General features: G+C 47.2%; 1 protein-coding gene across 8 annotated transcripts in view; it reads left to right on the forward strand.

The window, feature by feature from the left end:
- Positions 1-12,562, forward strand: part of Fgfr2 (fibroblast growth factor receptor 2) — a 105,694-nt gene that overhangs the window by 27,238 nt on the left and 65,894 nt on the right. For all 8 annotated transcript variants that reach the window (XM_059265816.1, XM_059265825.1, XM_059265840.1 and 5 more), the window contains one exon: positions 7,260-7,429. In XM_059265816.1, the coding sequence (XP_059121799.1) occupies positions 7,260-7,429 (170 nt within the window). The remainder of the gene's footprint in view (positions 1-7,259; positions 7,430-12,562) is intronic.

Consider the following 12,562-nt stretch of genomic DNA (forward strand, 5'->3'; position numbering starts at 1 on the left):
TCCCAGGATTTCTCAAACCTAGCAACCATAAGACCCCTTTAAAATTTAGCATCTAGCCAGGCGGTGGTGGCGCACGCCTTTAATCCCAGCACTTGGGAGGCAGAGCCAGGCGGATCTCTGTGAGTTCGAGGCCAGCCTGGGCTACCAAGTGAGTTCTAGGAAAGGCGCAAAGCTACACAGAGAAACCCTGTCTCAAAAAACAAAAACAAACAACAACAACAACAAAAAACCCAAAACAAAACAAAAAAAATTTAGCATCTCCTAACATCCTGTTACATACACACGCTATGCATCCCTGCATTGGCTGACAGGATGAAGAAGGCTCCCCATCCTCTTTTGAGTCAAATCCTTCTATCGGAGGAGGTGTGAAGGGCAGGCACCGTCTGTCCCTAGGTCGTATTTTAGCAGCTGACTAGCTGATGTCCTCACACCTTGCTAGCACCCGCTCACTCTCCTGAGCAATCCTGTGATGTCATCATAAGCGTAGGCTCAACTTAACTTGTTTTCTCTGGACCAAATGTTACCAATTCAAATGCTGATTTTTGAAATGCATCCAGGTTGAGGTTCCCCGTTTATGCATCAGCACAGGAAAGGTAACTTACCTAGTTCTTGCCTTTTCTGGGAATTTAAGTGTCTTTGTAGATTATCTGACAGCAGATTTATGGAGGTTAAAAAAAATTGTTTTCTTCAAGCTTGTGTTTAAAGTGATTGTTTCTGAAGATTCTGAGAGTTAGTTCTAGTGTAGCTCATGTTTGGCTAAAAGTTTGGCTCCGTTGCTTAACTGGAGGGGCTCCACAGCAGGACAGTGGGACAGCAGGACAGCAGCATCCAGTTCCTGATGTTGGAGTTGTCCTTTCTAGTGACGAGGGATTTTTCCATTTTGGTTTCATCTTTGTTGAGACCGGCAAATGTCCCTTGCCCCACCTGAGAGAGAAGGCGGTGGTCTTAGTTTCTCCTTTTTTCGGCGTGGGGTGGGGGGCCGTGGGAGGAGGGCTGGAGGAACAAGGGGAAACCAAAGTCCGTGGTATGAGACCCTAGACTCATGGGTTACCCTGTTGCTGCTAACAGTTCTGAGTCACTATGGTTCTGATGTTGTTGTGTTTTAAAACTTGGTAGAGGTGGTGTCCAAGTTGGTGAATACACGAATTGAGAAGAGTGAAAAAGACAAGGTGTGTAGGCTGTAGAATGTTCTGGAAATTCTGCCTAATGGAAACCTCCTCAGAAGGTGGGTTCAGGTGCCTCATGGCAGATGGTGCTAATGGTGAGCCTGACCCTGGCTAGCTGCGCTGTCGGTGATTGGGAAGCCTTGTCTTGCAGCAGATCCTGCGAATTCCATGGACTCTCCTAGGGGACTCCAAGTCATTTCTCTTGTAAGTGACTGACCCCACCCCGCCCCACCCCACACACACCACGTGTGTTGGATAAAACACATCACTGTTCAGTGGGCTGTTTGATAGAGATTTCTAGAAGCCAGACTGTACCTGTGGTGGTTTGAATAAGAATGGCCCCCAGAGGTTCATATATTTGAATGCTTAGTCACCAGGGAGTGGCTCTATTTGAGAAGGATTAGGAGGTGTGGCCTTGCTGGAGAAAGTGTGTCACTGGGGATGGGCTTTGAGGTTTCAAAAGCCCACACCAATCTCTGTCTCTTTCTCTCTGCCTGTGGACCAGGATGTAGAGTTCTCAAGCTACTTCTCCAGCACCGTGTCTGCTCTCTTTATGATGATGATGTACCGTAAGCCAGCCCCAGCTAAATGCGTTCTTCCCTAAGAGTTGCCTTGGTCATGGTGTCTTTTCACAGCGCTAGGACAGTGACACCACTCTTTTCTAAGTCCCGCCCTCCACCCCACCCCCCAGTTCTGCTAGATTTGGTTTCTCTCAGTTTATATCAAACCAAAAGCAGGTGAATGACAGTCTGTCGCAAGGATAGTGACATTATAAAAACAGAAAACAAACAAAACCCAAAGACATCAGGGGGCGTAGCATTCAGATGTCCTGATTAGTGATATTTTTAAAAGCCCTAATTATAGACTTAAGGCAGGGGCCTTAGTGAGGCTTTAGGGAGCTGGGGAGACTTGATCTAAGAGCTGAAACAGCTCGTGCGTTTTAAAATTTCTGCATCAATAAAAATAAAGTTGGCAGTCATCAGCGTCCCCGGCTCACATAAATCTTGAACTTTTGACTTAATTACTGTGGGAGAGTTCACAGGGCAGCCTGCTGTGGTTGAAGAGCATTGCTAAGGGATCTGGAGACTGGGGGCTAGCCTTGGCCCGGCCTCTGGCTTTGTGACCTTGATCAAATCACTTAACCTTTCTGGGTGACATTGATCCTGTCAGCCATCAGGCCAGATGGAGGAACATTGTAATATGACTCTGTTTTTCCTTTAAAATATGGGGCTGTGCTTGCTTTTGGTTCTGGACAGAGAACAGCTTGTAAAACTTAGATGTCAATACTTGGCCGTGTAAGGGTTTTTATGGGGCAGGCCCAACAGCTTATGTTTTATCATTAAGTTTAAATTGCAGGGTCAAAAACCCCTGTAGTCCTACCATTTGTTGACAAAATCAATACCTGCGTAGCACACAGATGCCTGGGAAGAATATTAGAACCTTATCAGAACAGCTTCCTTGGTTTATAGTAAAGCTTTTCCTAGCCGTCCATCCTCCTACCCTGTCTGCAACTCAAGCTGTGGCCTATTTTGTTCTCTGCCTGCTAGCTGGCAGTCACCAGCAGGTGTACTTTCCAGGATGGACACCCTGAGCGTGGAAGCTGGCATCCATGATGAGGAAGCAACCATTACAGCGGAGGAGGCACGGACCTCCTCCGTGGTGGGACAGAATGGCTAAGGATGGCCGTAGGGTCCTTGGAAGAACTGTGAGTGGAGTCAGGGCCTCTCTGAATTCAGTTGCATTTTAGCAGAGTGAAAATCTACTTAGCACGATCACCCAGAGGTGATAAGTGCTGGCTGGTATAAAGGAGGACGGCTGCATCTTTCTGACGGGATTTTACTTCTTTGTGATGCTGCATCCGACTGTTTGTTTGATTTCCTTATTGTTTGTATTTTGTGACTAGCAGGCCGTTTTTCTTTTTGCTGTGATCTCCAGGAGGAAGATCTATGAATGTCAGAGCCAAAGGGAAGTCCATTCATTTACTTCACAAGTGACGTGGTGTGCTTCGCTTTTTCGGCCTTTGGAGGTCTAAACCACAATCCCCTCTTAACAAATCGGTGCCTTTGAGTGTGTGCTGCGTATCTCTAAGGTGATACCAAGGGAGGCAGAGAAGGCAGCTGCGCGCGGTCCTGGTTTCAGGCCACCTCGTGTGCTGTCTTGCCAATTCTTTTCCAATAAGTTTGTGGAATAGCCAGTGTGTGGCCATCTGCTAGGTACCAGGATCATCTCTGCGTCTGCAGGCTTTGACGCCGTGGCAACACTTCCTGCTCCACGTGGAATTGTGGACAAGCTCCCAAGCTTTGGTAGGAAAGAGGCTGGCTTGGCTTCTCCAAGATGCTTGGCCCTTGTTTCTCTGATTGTCTATTCTACCTCTATGGTGCCTGGACGTTTGTACGTAGTTACTTTGTGGAAACGGCAGGGAATATTGAGGAGAAGAATCTGCAGAGTCCGGGGTGTTGGACCTGCGATGCCAGCACTAGGGAAGAGGAGGCAGGACCTTGAGTTTGATGCTAGCCTGGGCTACAAAGCAAGACTGTCTCAAAGGACAGGAGGCTGCTGCAGAAGGAAAGAAACACAGTATGATGGTTGTATAGGAGTGTTATTTTTCTAGATTATGAAGTTTATATCGGGAAAGGCCATGTTATTGTTAGAAATAATAGTCTTATCTCTTCTCCAAGCATCATGTTTATTTATTTTTTTAAATATGCACACTCGCCATCTTAAAGGTGGCTCAGTTGCAAAGACTGTTGTCCCGAGGTAGCACTCAGCAGAGTGCTGGAGGCCAGAAAATCAGCAGCACGGTAGAGCATAGGGACGTCCCTTCCCTGGCACACTGGCACCTTGAACAACTTAGCTCGGTGACCTTTCGGCTCCCCAAGGCTTGTTGTGAAATTCAGTTCCAGCTACAGCCTCATAGTGATTGGATTTCATGGTGCCCCCACCCACCTTGGGTCTCTGAGGCTGAGGCAAGCAGTATCCAGACTGTGGTATGTGGCCAGTGCCTGTTTTGTTTTTGTTTTTTTGAGACAGGGTTTCTCTGTGTAGCTTTGCGCCTTTCCTGGAACTCACTTGGTAGCCCAGGCTGGCCTTGAACTCACAGAGATCCGCCTGGCTCTGCCTCCCGAGTGCTGGGATTAAAGGCGTGCACCACCACCTCCCGGCGAGTGCCTGTTTTGTGAGAGCATATTTTCTAGCGACAGTTTCCCTCGAGGGAAGCAGCTACCTGCTAGAAAACCCAGCCACATTCTTTTATCCTCTTCCTTAAGTCATTCCTTGGCTACCAAGACAAAGGCTTGGGTTGCCAGTGTGCTGCTGGCACAAGCCAGGACAGTGCATTGCACGTGGCTGGGGGGCAGTCCCCTGCGGTGGTGCAGCCTCACGGATGGCTTAGAGTAGAAAAGAACATTCCTAGTTCCTGAGGCCAACTCCTACTTTTTGACCTCAGAGAAAGAACATGAAAATCATGCCTAATGGTTTGTAAGCACCTATTTGTTGATTTCTTTTATGTTTTTTTTTTTTAAAAAGGACATTCCAGAGCTCAGCCCCGCAGTAATTGATGCTATCTGAAAGAGTGACTGCATTAATATTTAGCTAATTCATGTGAATAGGCCATTGTGTTTACTTAAACAAATGACATGAGTCCAGACACCTGACAGCATGAGGTATGCTTTCCATTTAGGTCAGATTTGTTAAAGTCTTTGTGTAGGGACAAAGCTCATTATTTATTTTGGGATCTCAATGACTGCTTTCAGTGGCTTTGGATGGATTTTTTTCTAAGTAGAAGCTTTTAAAATGAAAGATGATTGTTTCAGGGTATGCCAGGTCCTTGGGGTCTTGTGATAAGTAGGAGTCCAGTGGTTCCCCTGGTGAACTCTCAGAAGAATAGATGTGTTTACAAGTATCCAGTGCCCTAGCTACAAGGTCCTCAAGATGCATATCACAAATGCAACTGGATTGAAAGGAAATAGTGCAGCCTCTTTTCTTCTGGCTTGGCCTCCTTCCCTCTCCCCTCCCCTCCCCTCCCCTCCCCTCCCCTCCCCTCCCCTCCCCTCCCCTCCCCTCCCCTTCCCTCCCCACCTCTCCCCTCCCCTCCCCACCTCTCCCCTCCCCTCCCTTCCCCTCCCCGCTTTCCCTCTGCTCCAAATGGGTGAGCAGCTGTGATTTTGCAGTCTTAGTGTCGTGAGGTTGCCACCTACACCCCACCACTTTGACACTTGGGCATGCATTAGCAAGAATAAGATACAGTGCCCTCTTGATAAGACATCCCAGCCCTGCCTCTCATAGCAGGTGTCAAAAGCAAGGGCAAGACAGCCGGGGGCAGGGGCAGTTATTCCAGAGAGGGATTGTAACAGGAGAGCCTAGCTGTGCAGGTTGAACCTCTCCCAGCAGATGCCAGAGGGGAGCCTGCCAAATATACTCCTTGGCTGGGACCATTTTGCCTCTGGGTTGTGGAGTGAGCAGGCCACTCCTGTTGCCCCTCACCATGGGGAAAGTATAATTGTTGCCCGGAAGTTCTGGGCAACGCTGGAGGTTGGAGTGTTCACCCTAACAGACTGTTTCAGATCTAGTAGTGTTCAGTGTCTAGAAGGCATGCTCGAAGGCATGACTTCTTGGTGAAGCTGGTCAGTGTTAGCAAGGAGACTGGGGCTAGGAATTGGGACTTGGGCATCAGACTGATGTTGGTTAAATCTCGGTTGCGTGGCTTTTAGTGCTGTGACTATTTGCAGGTAAGGTCTCAGTACCTCAGTTTCCTTGACCTGCAACAGGGACGGTAATGGCTCCCCACTGAGCTGTGAGGATTCACATGCTAGGCATGTACAAGCTCTTAGAGCAATGCTTGGCAAACAGATATTGGGTCATGGGTAGCCTCGAGCCATTAGTACTGGCATAAAGAATTGATAGCAGCATTCTGGATTGATGGTGCGGCACCTGTTTATAAAACATACTTTACTTGTTACTTGGTCATTGAAAGATCTACCTCTTTTTCTGAACTTAAAAAGAAAAATCCCTTGTACCTGTGACTGTGAGGGCCATTTAGGGGTTGTGACTTATTTAGCATTTGATTAGTTCTCCTGTTAAGCTTAGCCATGGCATGGGGATTATAGTGTTCATAAGCACCACTGGAAAGAAAAAAAAAAGATCTCTTCCTTTTAAAAAATTAAGCTATACTTAGCAATACAGTATTTTGATTTATCAAATAAGGTGCTAGGAAATTAATGATGGCTCCCAGGATCATTTTATCATGCTAAGGTAATTTATGCTATTGATCACCATTTACAAGATTGCTTGGGGCTGGCTAGAGTGTTAGATCAATGGGTAAAGGACTTGCTCTGTTAAGTATGAGGACCTGAGTTGGATCCCCACAACCCTTGTTAGAAAAAGCTTGGCATGATGGCACATGCTTGTCATCCCGATCCTGGGGAAATAGAGACACACAGATCCCTGGGGTCGCAATGGCGGGCCAGCCTAACTTGCTGGTTAGGTTCCAGGCCACTGAGAGACTTTGTCTCAAAAAACAAGTCACTTAGCTTTTGGCACTTGAGGAATGTCACCTGAGGTTGACCTCTGGCCTCACACACATGCACATGTGCCGGTACACACATGAACACCCATTATACTCATGCCCACACAGAAAGAAAGTTCTGATGGGCAAGTTTATGTGGTCCCCGAGGACAGTTTATTTTTACAGTGTGTATATATGACCATTTAATAGGCGTGGTGATCTAAAATGATGTGTTTTTGGAGGACTGAGCCCATGCTATTACATGGGCTGTTTCTGTGAATCTAAAGTAGCATTTTAAAGCATGATTTGACATGAAATTATTTTTTGGCACCGGACAGGAACAAGAGAGAAGGTGCTTCAGATGCTTTTTTTTTCCCCTGTTAATAGTCATAACCCAATAAGCAGCCCCTCTGGGGACCTTCTGCTAGGCCAGCTGGACCACACTTCTGAAAATAGTTTCCTAACATAAATATTATTCAAAGAGTCGAAAGAAAATCAGGTCCTTTCTTGTACCACAAAGCAGCCTTACCTTTCTGGGGTTGATGAGGCTATCCCTTCATCTACCGCCTGTCATTTGTCTTCCGATTCAGGAGCACCGTACTGGACCAACACAGAGAAGATGGAGAAGCGGCTACATGCTGTCCCCGCCGCCAACACTGTAAAGTTCCGCTGTCCCGCTGGGGGGAATCCAACGCCCACAATGAGGTGGCTGAAAAACGGGAAGGAGTTTAAGCAGGAGCATCGCATCGGAGGCTATAAGGTAGGACTGAGCTTCAAAAGCCCTGTACTTCTGAAATGTTTATTTTTCAAAGTCCTCTGAAGTTGGCAAGACCAGAAGGAATATGCATTTTTAAAAAGACGTAATTATTGTAATCGATCACGTCACCGTTTGATATGTTTAAAAGATCACCCTGGACGCCCCTGTAATTTTAAAGTTAGTCCCCATTTGCATTCTTCTTTACATGAGGAAAGTTTAATAACCAGGGGGTCGAAAGTTGAGGGTCTGTTTTCTATATGCTTTATGGTCTGTAAAACTTGAAGTGGCGCAGCTGCCCTGTGAGGGTGGGGTTGTGTTGAGAGTGAATAGCTTGGGTTAGAGGAGGGAGTGTGAACTAGTACGTGTTGATAGGGGGAGATGCTGGACAGTGACAGAAGCCGTCGTCCCCCACCCCCCCTTCTCCATCACCGGAGATGCTCAATGGCCCATCAGGCACTGGGGAATTGGGCAACAGGATCTCTGTGACATCCCTGAGAGGACTTTTTGGGATGCTAAGTATAGTTCTGAGCATCCATTCAGCGTCATTGATTGAGTGTCCTCATATACGACACTGTCTAGGCACTGGGGATGCTAAACCGAGCATGGCTGGACACGGCCTCCAGTCGGAGGGGCCCTGGTTTGGCGGGGAGGCCAACTTGAGATCTGGCGTTGGGAGGCTGCTGAGAAAGACAAAGTCTCAAGGGCCTGTTGCATCGGGTGGGCATGGAAGGAAATGTGGTATTAGTACAACTGGAGAAGAGGGAGAAAGGAGCACCAGGCAGCCAGATGTGGTAGCACCACGTCTTTAATCAGAGGACTCAGGAGGCAGAGGCAGGCAGATGAGTTCAAAGCTAGCCTGCTCTACACAGTGAGCTCTAGGATAGCCAGGGCTACATACAACCACCACCACCAAAAAAATAAACAAAAAAGAGGAACAGAGAAAGGTTTGAGGATTAGTTGGAAAGATATTTTTTTTTTCTTTGAAAGAGAGGGATGGAATTTTCAAATTACTCAGCATGGATAGAATTTTAAGTATTTTGCGTGTGAAGAGGATTTAAGGAAATCTTATGATGAAAGCCTGCTGCTGTGCATTTGGAAGAAGAGGTGAGGGTGTATCGGTTATCAGTTGCTGTGTAACAAGTTGCTCCAGGTTGAGGCTTTATAGTCTTACTGCAAATCCGAGGGCAGCCTGGTGGGGTCTTTTGTCTTGGTCTCTCCAGGACTGTGCAAGGTTTTAGTTAAGGCTGGGTTTTCCCTCAAAGGCTACACCAGGGAAGGAAGTGTTCAGTTGCCATTAGCATTCACTGTCTTGCTGCTTGCCACATCGGCCAACACAAAGCAAGTGACAACATGAGAGCGGTCATCTTCAGGGTAAGCCGACGAAGGAGCCAGAGTGGAAGAACCAAGATGTCAGCTTTCTGTCACCCCCTCATGGAAGCAATGTCCCAGCCCTTTTGCTCTTCCCTTTTATTAAATGAGTCCCCAGGGAGGAGATGAGGCAGGGGCATAAATGCCAAGAGTGTGGGTATCACTAAGTCCCATCTAAGAAACTTCTACATGGGTAAAGAGAAGGCGCCAATGCCCAGTTCTTAAAAGGAGGCGTTCGTGGAGGCAGCATTGGAACGTGTGTGGAAGAACAGACTGGTCTCTCCCTGTGTGGAACCTGGTACTGTGGTACCCAGCCCCCATGCCACCTTGCAGAGCGTATGTGGGCTTCCTTCCCATCGTCAGAGAGCTGGGGCTGGCAGAGTAGGCTTTCATCTTCAAAGGCTTATTTGCTTCTGTAAAAACATTTGCCCTTTGGTAGGTCTGCTGGACCTCAGACGTGGAAACTCTTCATTTGTCAACTGCAACTTCTACTTGTTAGTAGAAGCAGAAGTCATGAGGTTGATGTGTCCTCTCCTTCTTAGTTTAGACCCTAAAATAAATAAATAAAAATAACAAATAGACAAGGGTTTTATTAGTCTTTGCTGCTTAGAAAAGGAGGGTCACCGGGGGCTGGAGAGATGGCTCCGTGGATAAGAGCATTGGCTGCTCTTCTAGAGGATCTGGGTTCAATTCCCAGCACCCACATGACAGCTCACAACTGTTTGTAACTCCAGTTCTAAGGGATCACATACGTTCAAACCAATCTACATTAAATAAATTATTTTTTTTTAAAAAAAGGAGGGTCACATCACTTAAACCCCCCCCCCCCCCCCAGGATTGGCTTACTATTCTGGCTTGCGGAAACTCATACAATTGATGCAGTTTGAACTATTTAAATGCAGTTTTACTGTGAGAATGGTGGTCAGAATCCTAATTCTACTCAGAAAGACAAACTCTAAGCAGGTACAAAGCGAGCCCGTGAGTCTCCAGAGACTCTTGGTCTTAAAATAAATGGGCTGTACATCATTATTATGGATAAGGAACATTTTGCAAATGGGAATGAGTGATTACGATTGTGGAGCTGTTAGGCACAGGGGCTTAATGAGGGGATGCCCTTGATTTTTAACAGGTGCAGGTAATTTTAATTACCCATGACAACATCGTGCTGAATAAGAACACCCAGGAGGACCCCGAAGAATGGCTGTAGCCTGTGGACCGTTCTTTTTTTTTTTCAAAGATTCATCTAATTTGTTTTATGTGTATGGGTATTGCCTGTGTGTATATTTGTGCACACATGCCCGCCTGGTGCCCTCAGTTCAGAAGAAGGCATCAGATCCTCGGAACTGGAATTGTGAGCTGCCTTGTGGGTGCTGGGTCCTCTGCAAGAGCAGCAAATGCTCTTAACCATGGGGCCATTTCTCCAACCCTCCCACCCCACCCTGAGGGGTTTCGCTAATTAGTGTTTGAGCTGTTTCTCTGGAGGCAAAGAGAAAGGAATTTGAATGACTAGGGACAAATCTCTAAATCCAAAGAACATTTTGATGTTTTTTTTTTTTTTTTTTTTTTTTTTTTTTTTTTTTTTTTTTTTTTTTTGTGAGGGCTGGGGTGACGGGTCAGTTGGTAAAATGTTTGCAAGCACGAGGACCCAAGTTCGATACCTGCACCCGTGACAAAAGCCAGCTGTGCTAGTGTGTGCCTGTGCTCCCAGGGCAGGCGTTCACTGGCCGGCAGCTCCCCTTGTCCAATCAGTGAGCCTCGGGTTTGCGGAGAGACCTTGTCGCAAAAAATGAAGGTGGGGAGGGAGAGTCCCAAACTTGACCTCTGGCATCCGTACACATCTGTACATAAACATACACTTATGCATGCCGCCCCCCGCAAAAGATGAAGGGAAGGGGGTGAAAAGGAGAAAGAGAAAGCCGGCCTTTGGAATGTGTGGTCCTGCCCCGGTGCTCTCCTGATCTCTCTGATGCACGCAGAAGGAGGCTGTGGCCTGGTGGCCCCTGAGGTGACCCGTCCAATGTAAATGATGGTGCAATAGAGATTTTCACAACAGGGCAATTAAGGTTGACACCCATAGGATGTTTATTTGGTGACACTGGGAATTTAGAAATTCTGTGGAGCCCCAGGGGCTTCTGGGACTGAGGGAAGTCACAGCTTTCAGCTTGGCAAACATGGTTCCCTAAAGCATAATTCTTGCTGAAAACGCGCTAAACCCGCCCAGGTTCCTGGCGCGAGAAACATGGGAGGTCCCTTCTCCTGAGGCTGGTCCCCTTCCTGGTGTATCCGCCTGCCTGACACCTGTCTACTTGAGACTTCACCTGGGCCTTCATGGGACAGTGCTGGGTGTCTTGGTCCCTGTGTGGGCATCTCCTTTTGGTATTCTTTTTCATTGCTATGTGGACTTCTAAACAAATGCACCTACCAGCATTTGCCCTGAGGTGCTGTGTGGAAACAAGCTGTAGCTCTGCATCCCTCAGAACTGAAAGGAGAGACCTACTTAAAAACAAAAAAAGCTTATTTATGTGTGTGTGTGTGTGTGTGTGTGTGTGTGTGTGTGTGTGTGTGTATAGGTGTATCATGTGGAGGTCAGAGGACAACCTGTGGGAGGGAGCTGGTTCTTTTCTTCCACCAGATGGGTCCTAGAGAATCACACTTAAGCCATCAGTCTTGGAGGTGATGGCCTTTACCCACTGAGCCTTGTCATCATTCAAGAAATACTTAATTGAAGAGACCTACCTAACTCAAACCCCACAGAGAGGGCCTGCCGCGTCCCAACCCCTGACTCCTCTGATTCCTGCCTGTTTGCCTCTTAATGAGGCAAGTTGTCAAGTTTTCCACAGTGTGTTTTTCCAGAAAGCCAGAGACCTGGAAGTTTCCGTAAAGGAACATTGGTTATTTGCGCAACTTTTCTTGTTTCTTCATAAACCTGTCATTCTGGAGCCCACCTCGGCTTTGATGGCCAGGCCAGTCCTGCAAACTCTTCTGACTGTTTATGGCTTCGTGGCCCTTGGCCACTACACCCCAGCATGACTTGTGCATGGGGCCATCCTAGGGAGAAGGAAAAACACAAAATCACTTGAAGTCAGAGAATTGAAAAAATGGGACCAAAACTTGGGCTGGAGGGATGGCTTGGAGGCTAAGACCATGTACTGCTTTTCCAGAGAATCTGGGTTCAGTTCCTGGAACCCAAAGATTTGGTGTGCCTCTGGCCTCTGAGGGCACCAGCACTTACATACACATATCTTTCCCACATAATACACATTGATTAAAATAAAAATTATTAAGTATTTTTAAATAGGGGAGGCAGGTGGATCTCCGTGAGTTCGAGGCCAGCCTGGTCTACAGAGCGAGTTCCAGGACAGCCAAGGACAGCTAAGGCTACACACAGAAACCCTGTCTTGAAGGGAAAAACAAAAAACAACCCCCACCCCCCAAAAGAGGACCAAGACTAATTTCAGTGTAGCAATATTTGGCATCCTGCACTTATTCTTGCCGTTTACTTAGAGACATACTGGATAGCTGAGACAGACCGGCCTCCAACTTACTGTGGAACCCAGGCTGCCGTTGAACTCACTTTTCCTGCCTCTACCACCTAGTGCTAGGTAATAGGCATGCACCACCACATGCATCCGTATTTTTTTAGTCAGAGAGGCGGAGGGAATGGCAGTTGGTACTGAAGTAAAGCTTGACCAGAAGCATGGTTCGTTCTTCTCTCTCTCTCTCTCTCTCTCTCTCTCTCTCTCTCTCTCTCTCTCTCTCTCTCTCTGT

Source organism: Peromyscus eremicus, chromosome 1 (genome assembly GCF_949786415.1).
Source record: "Peromyscus eremicus chromosome 1, PerEre_H2_v1, whole genome shotgun sequence".
Taxonomy (NCBI): domain Eukaryota; kingdom Metazoa; phylum Chordata; class Mammalia; order Rodentia; family Cricetidae; genus Peromyscus; species Peromyscus eremicus.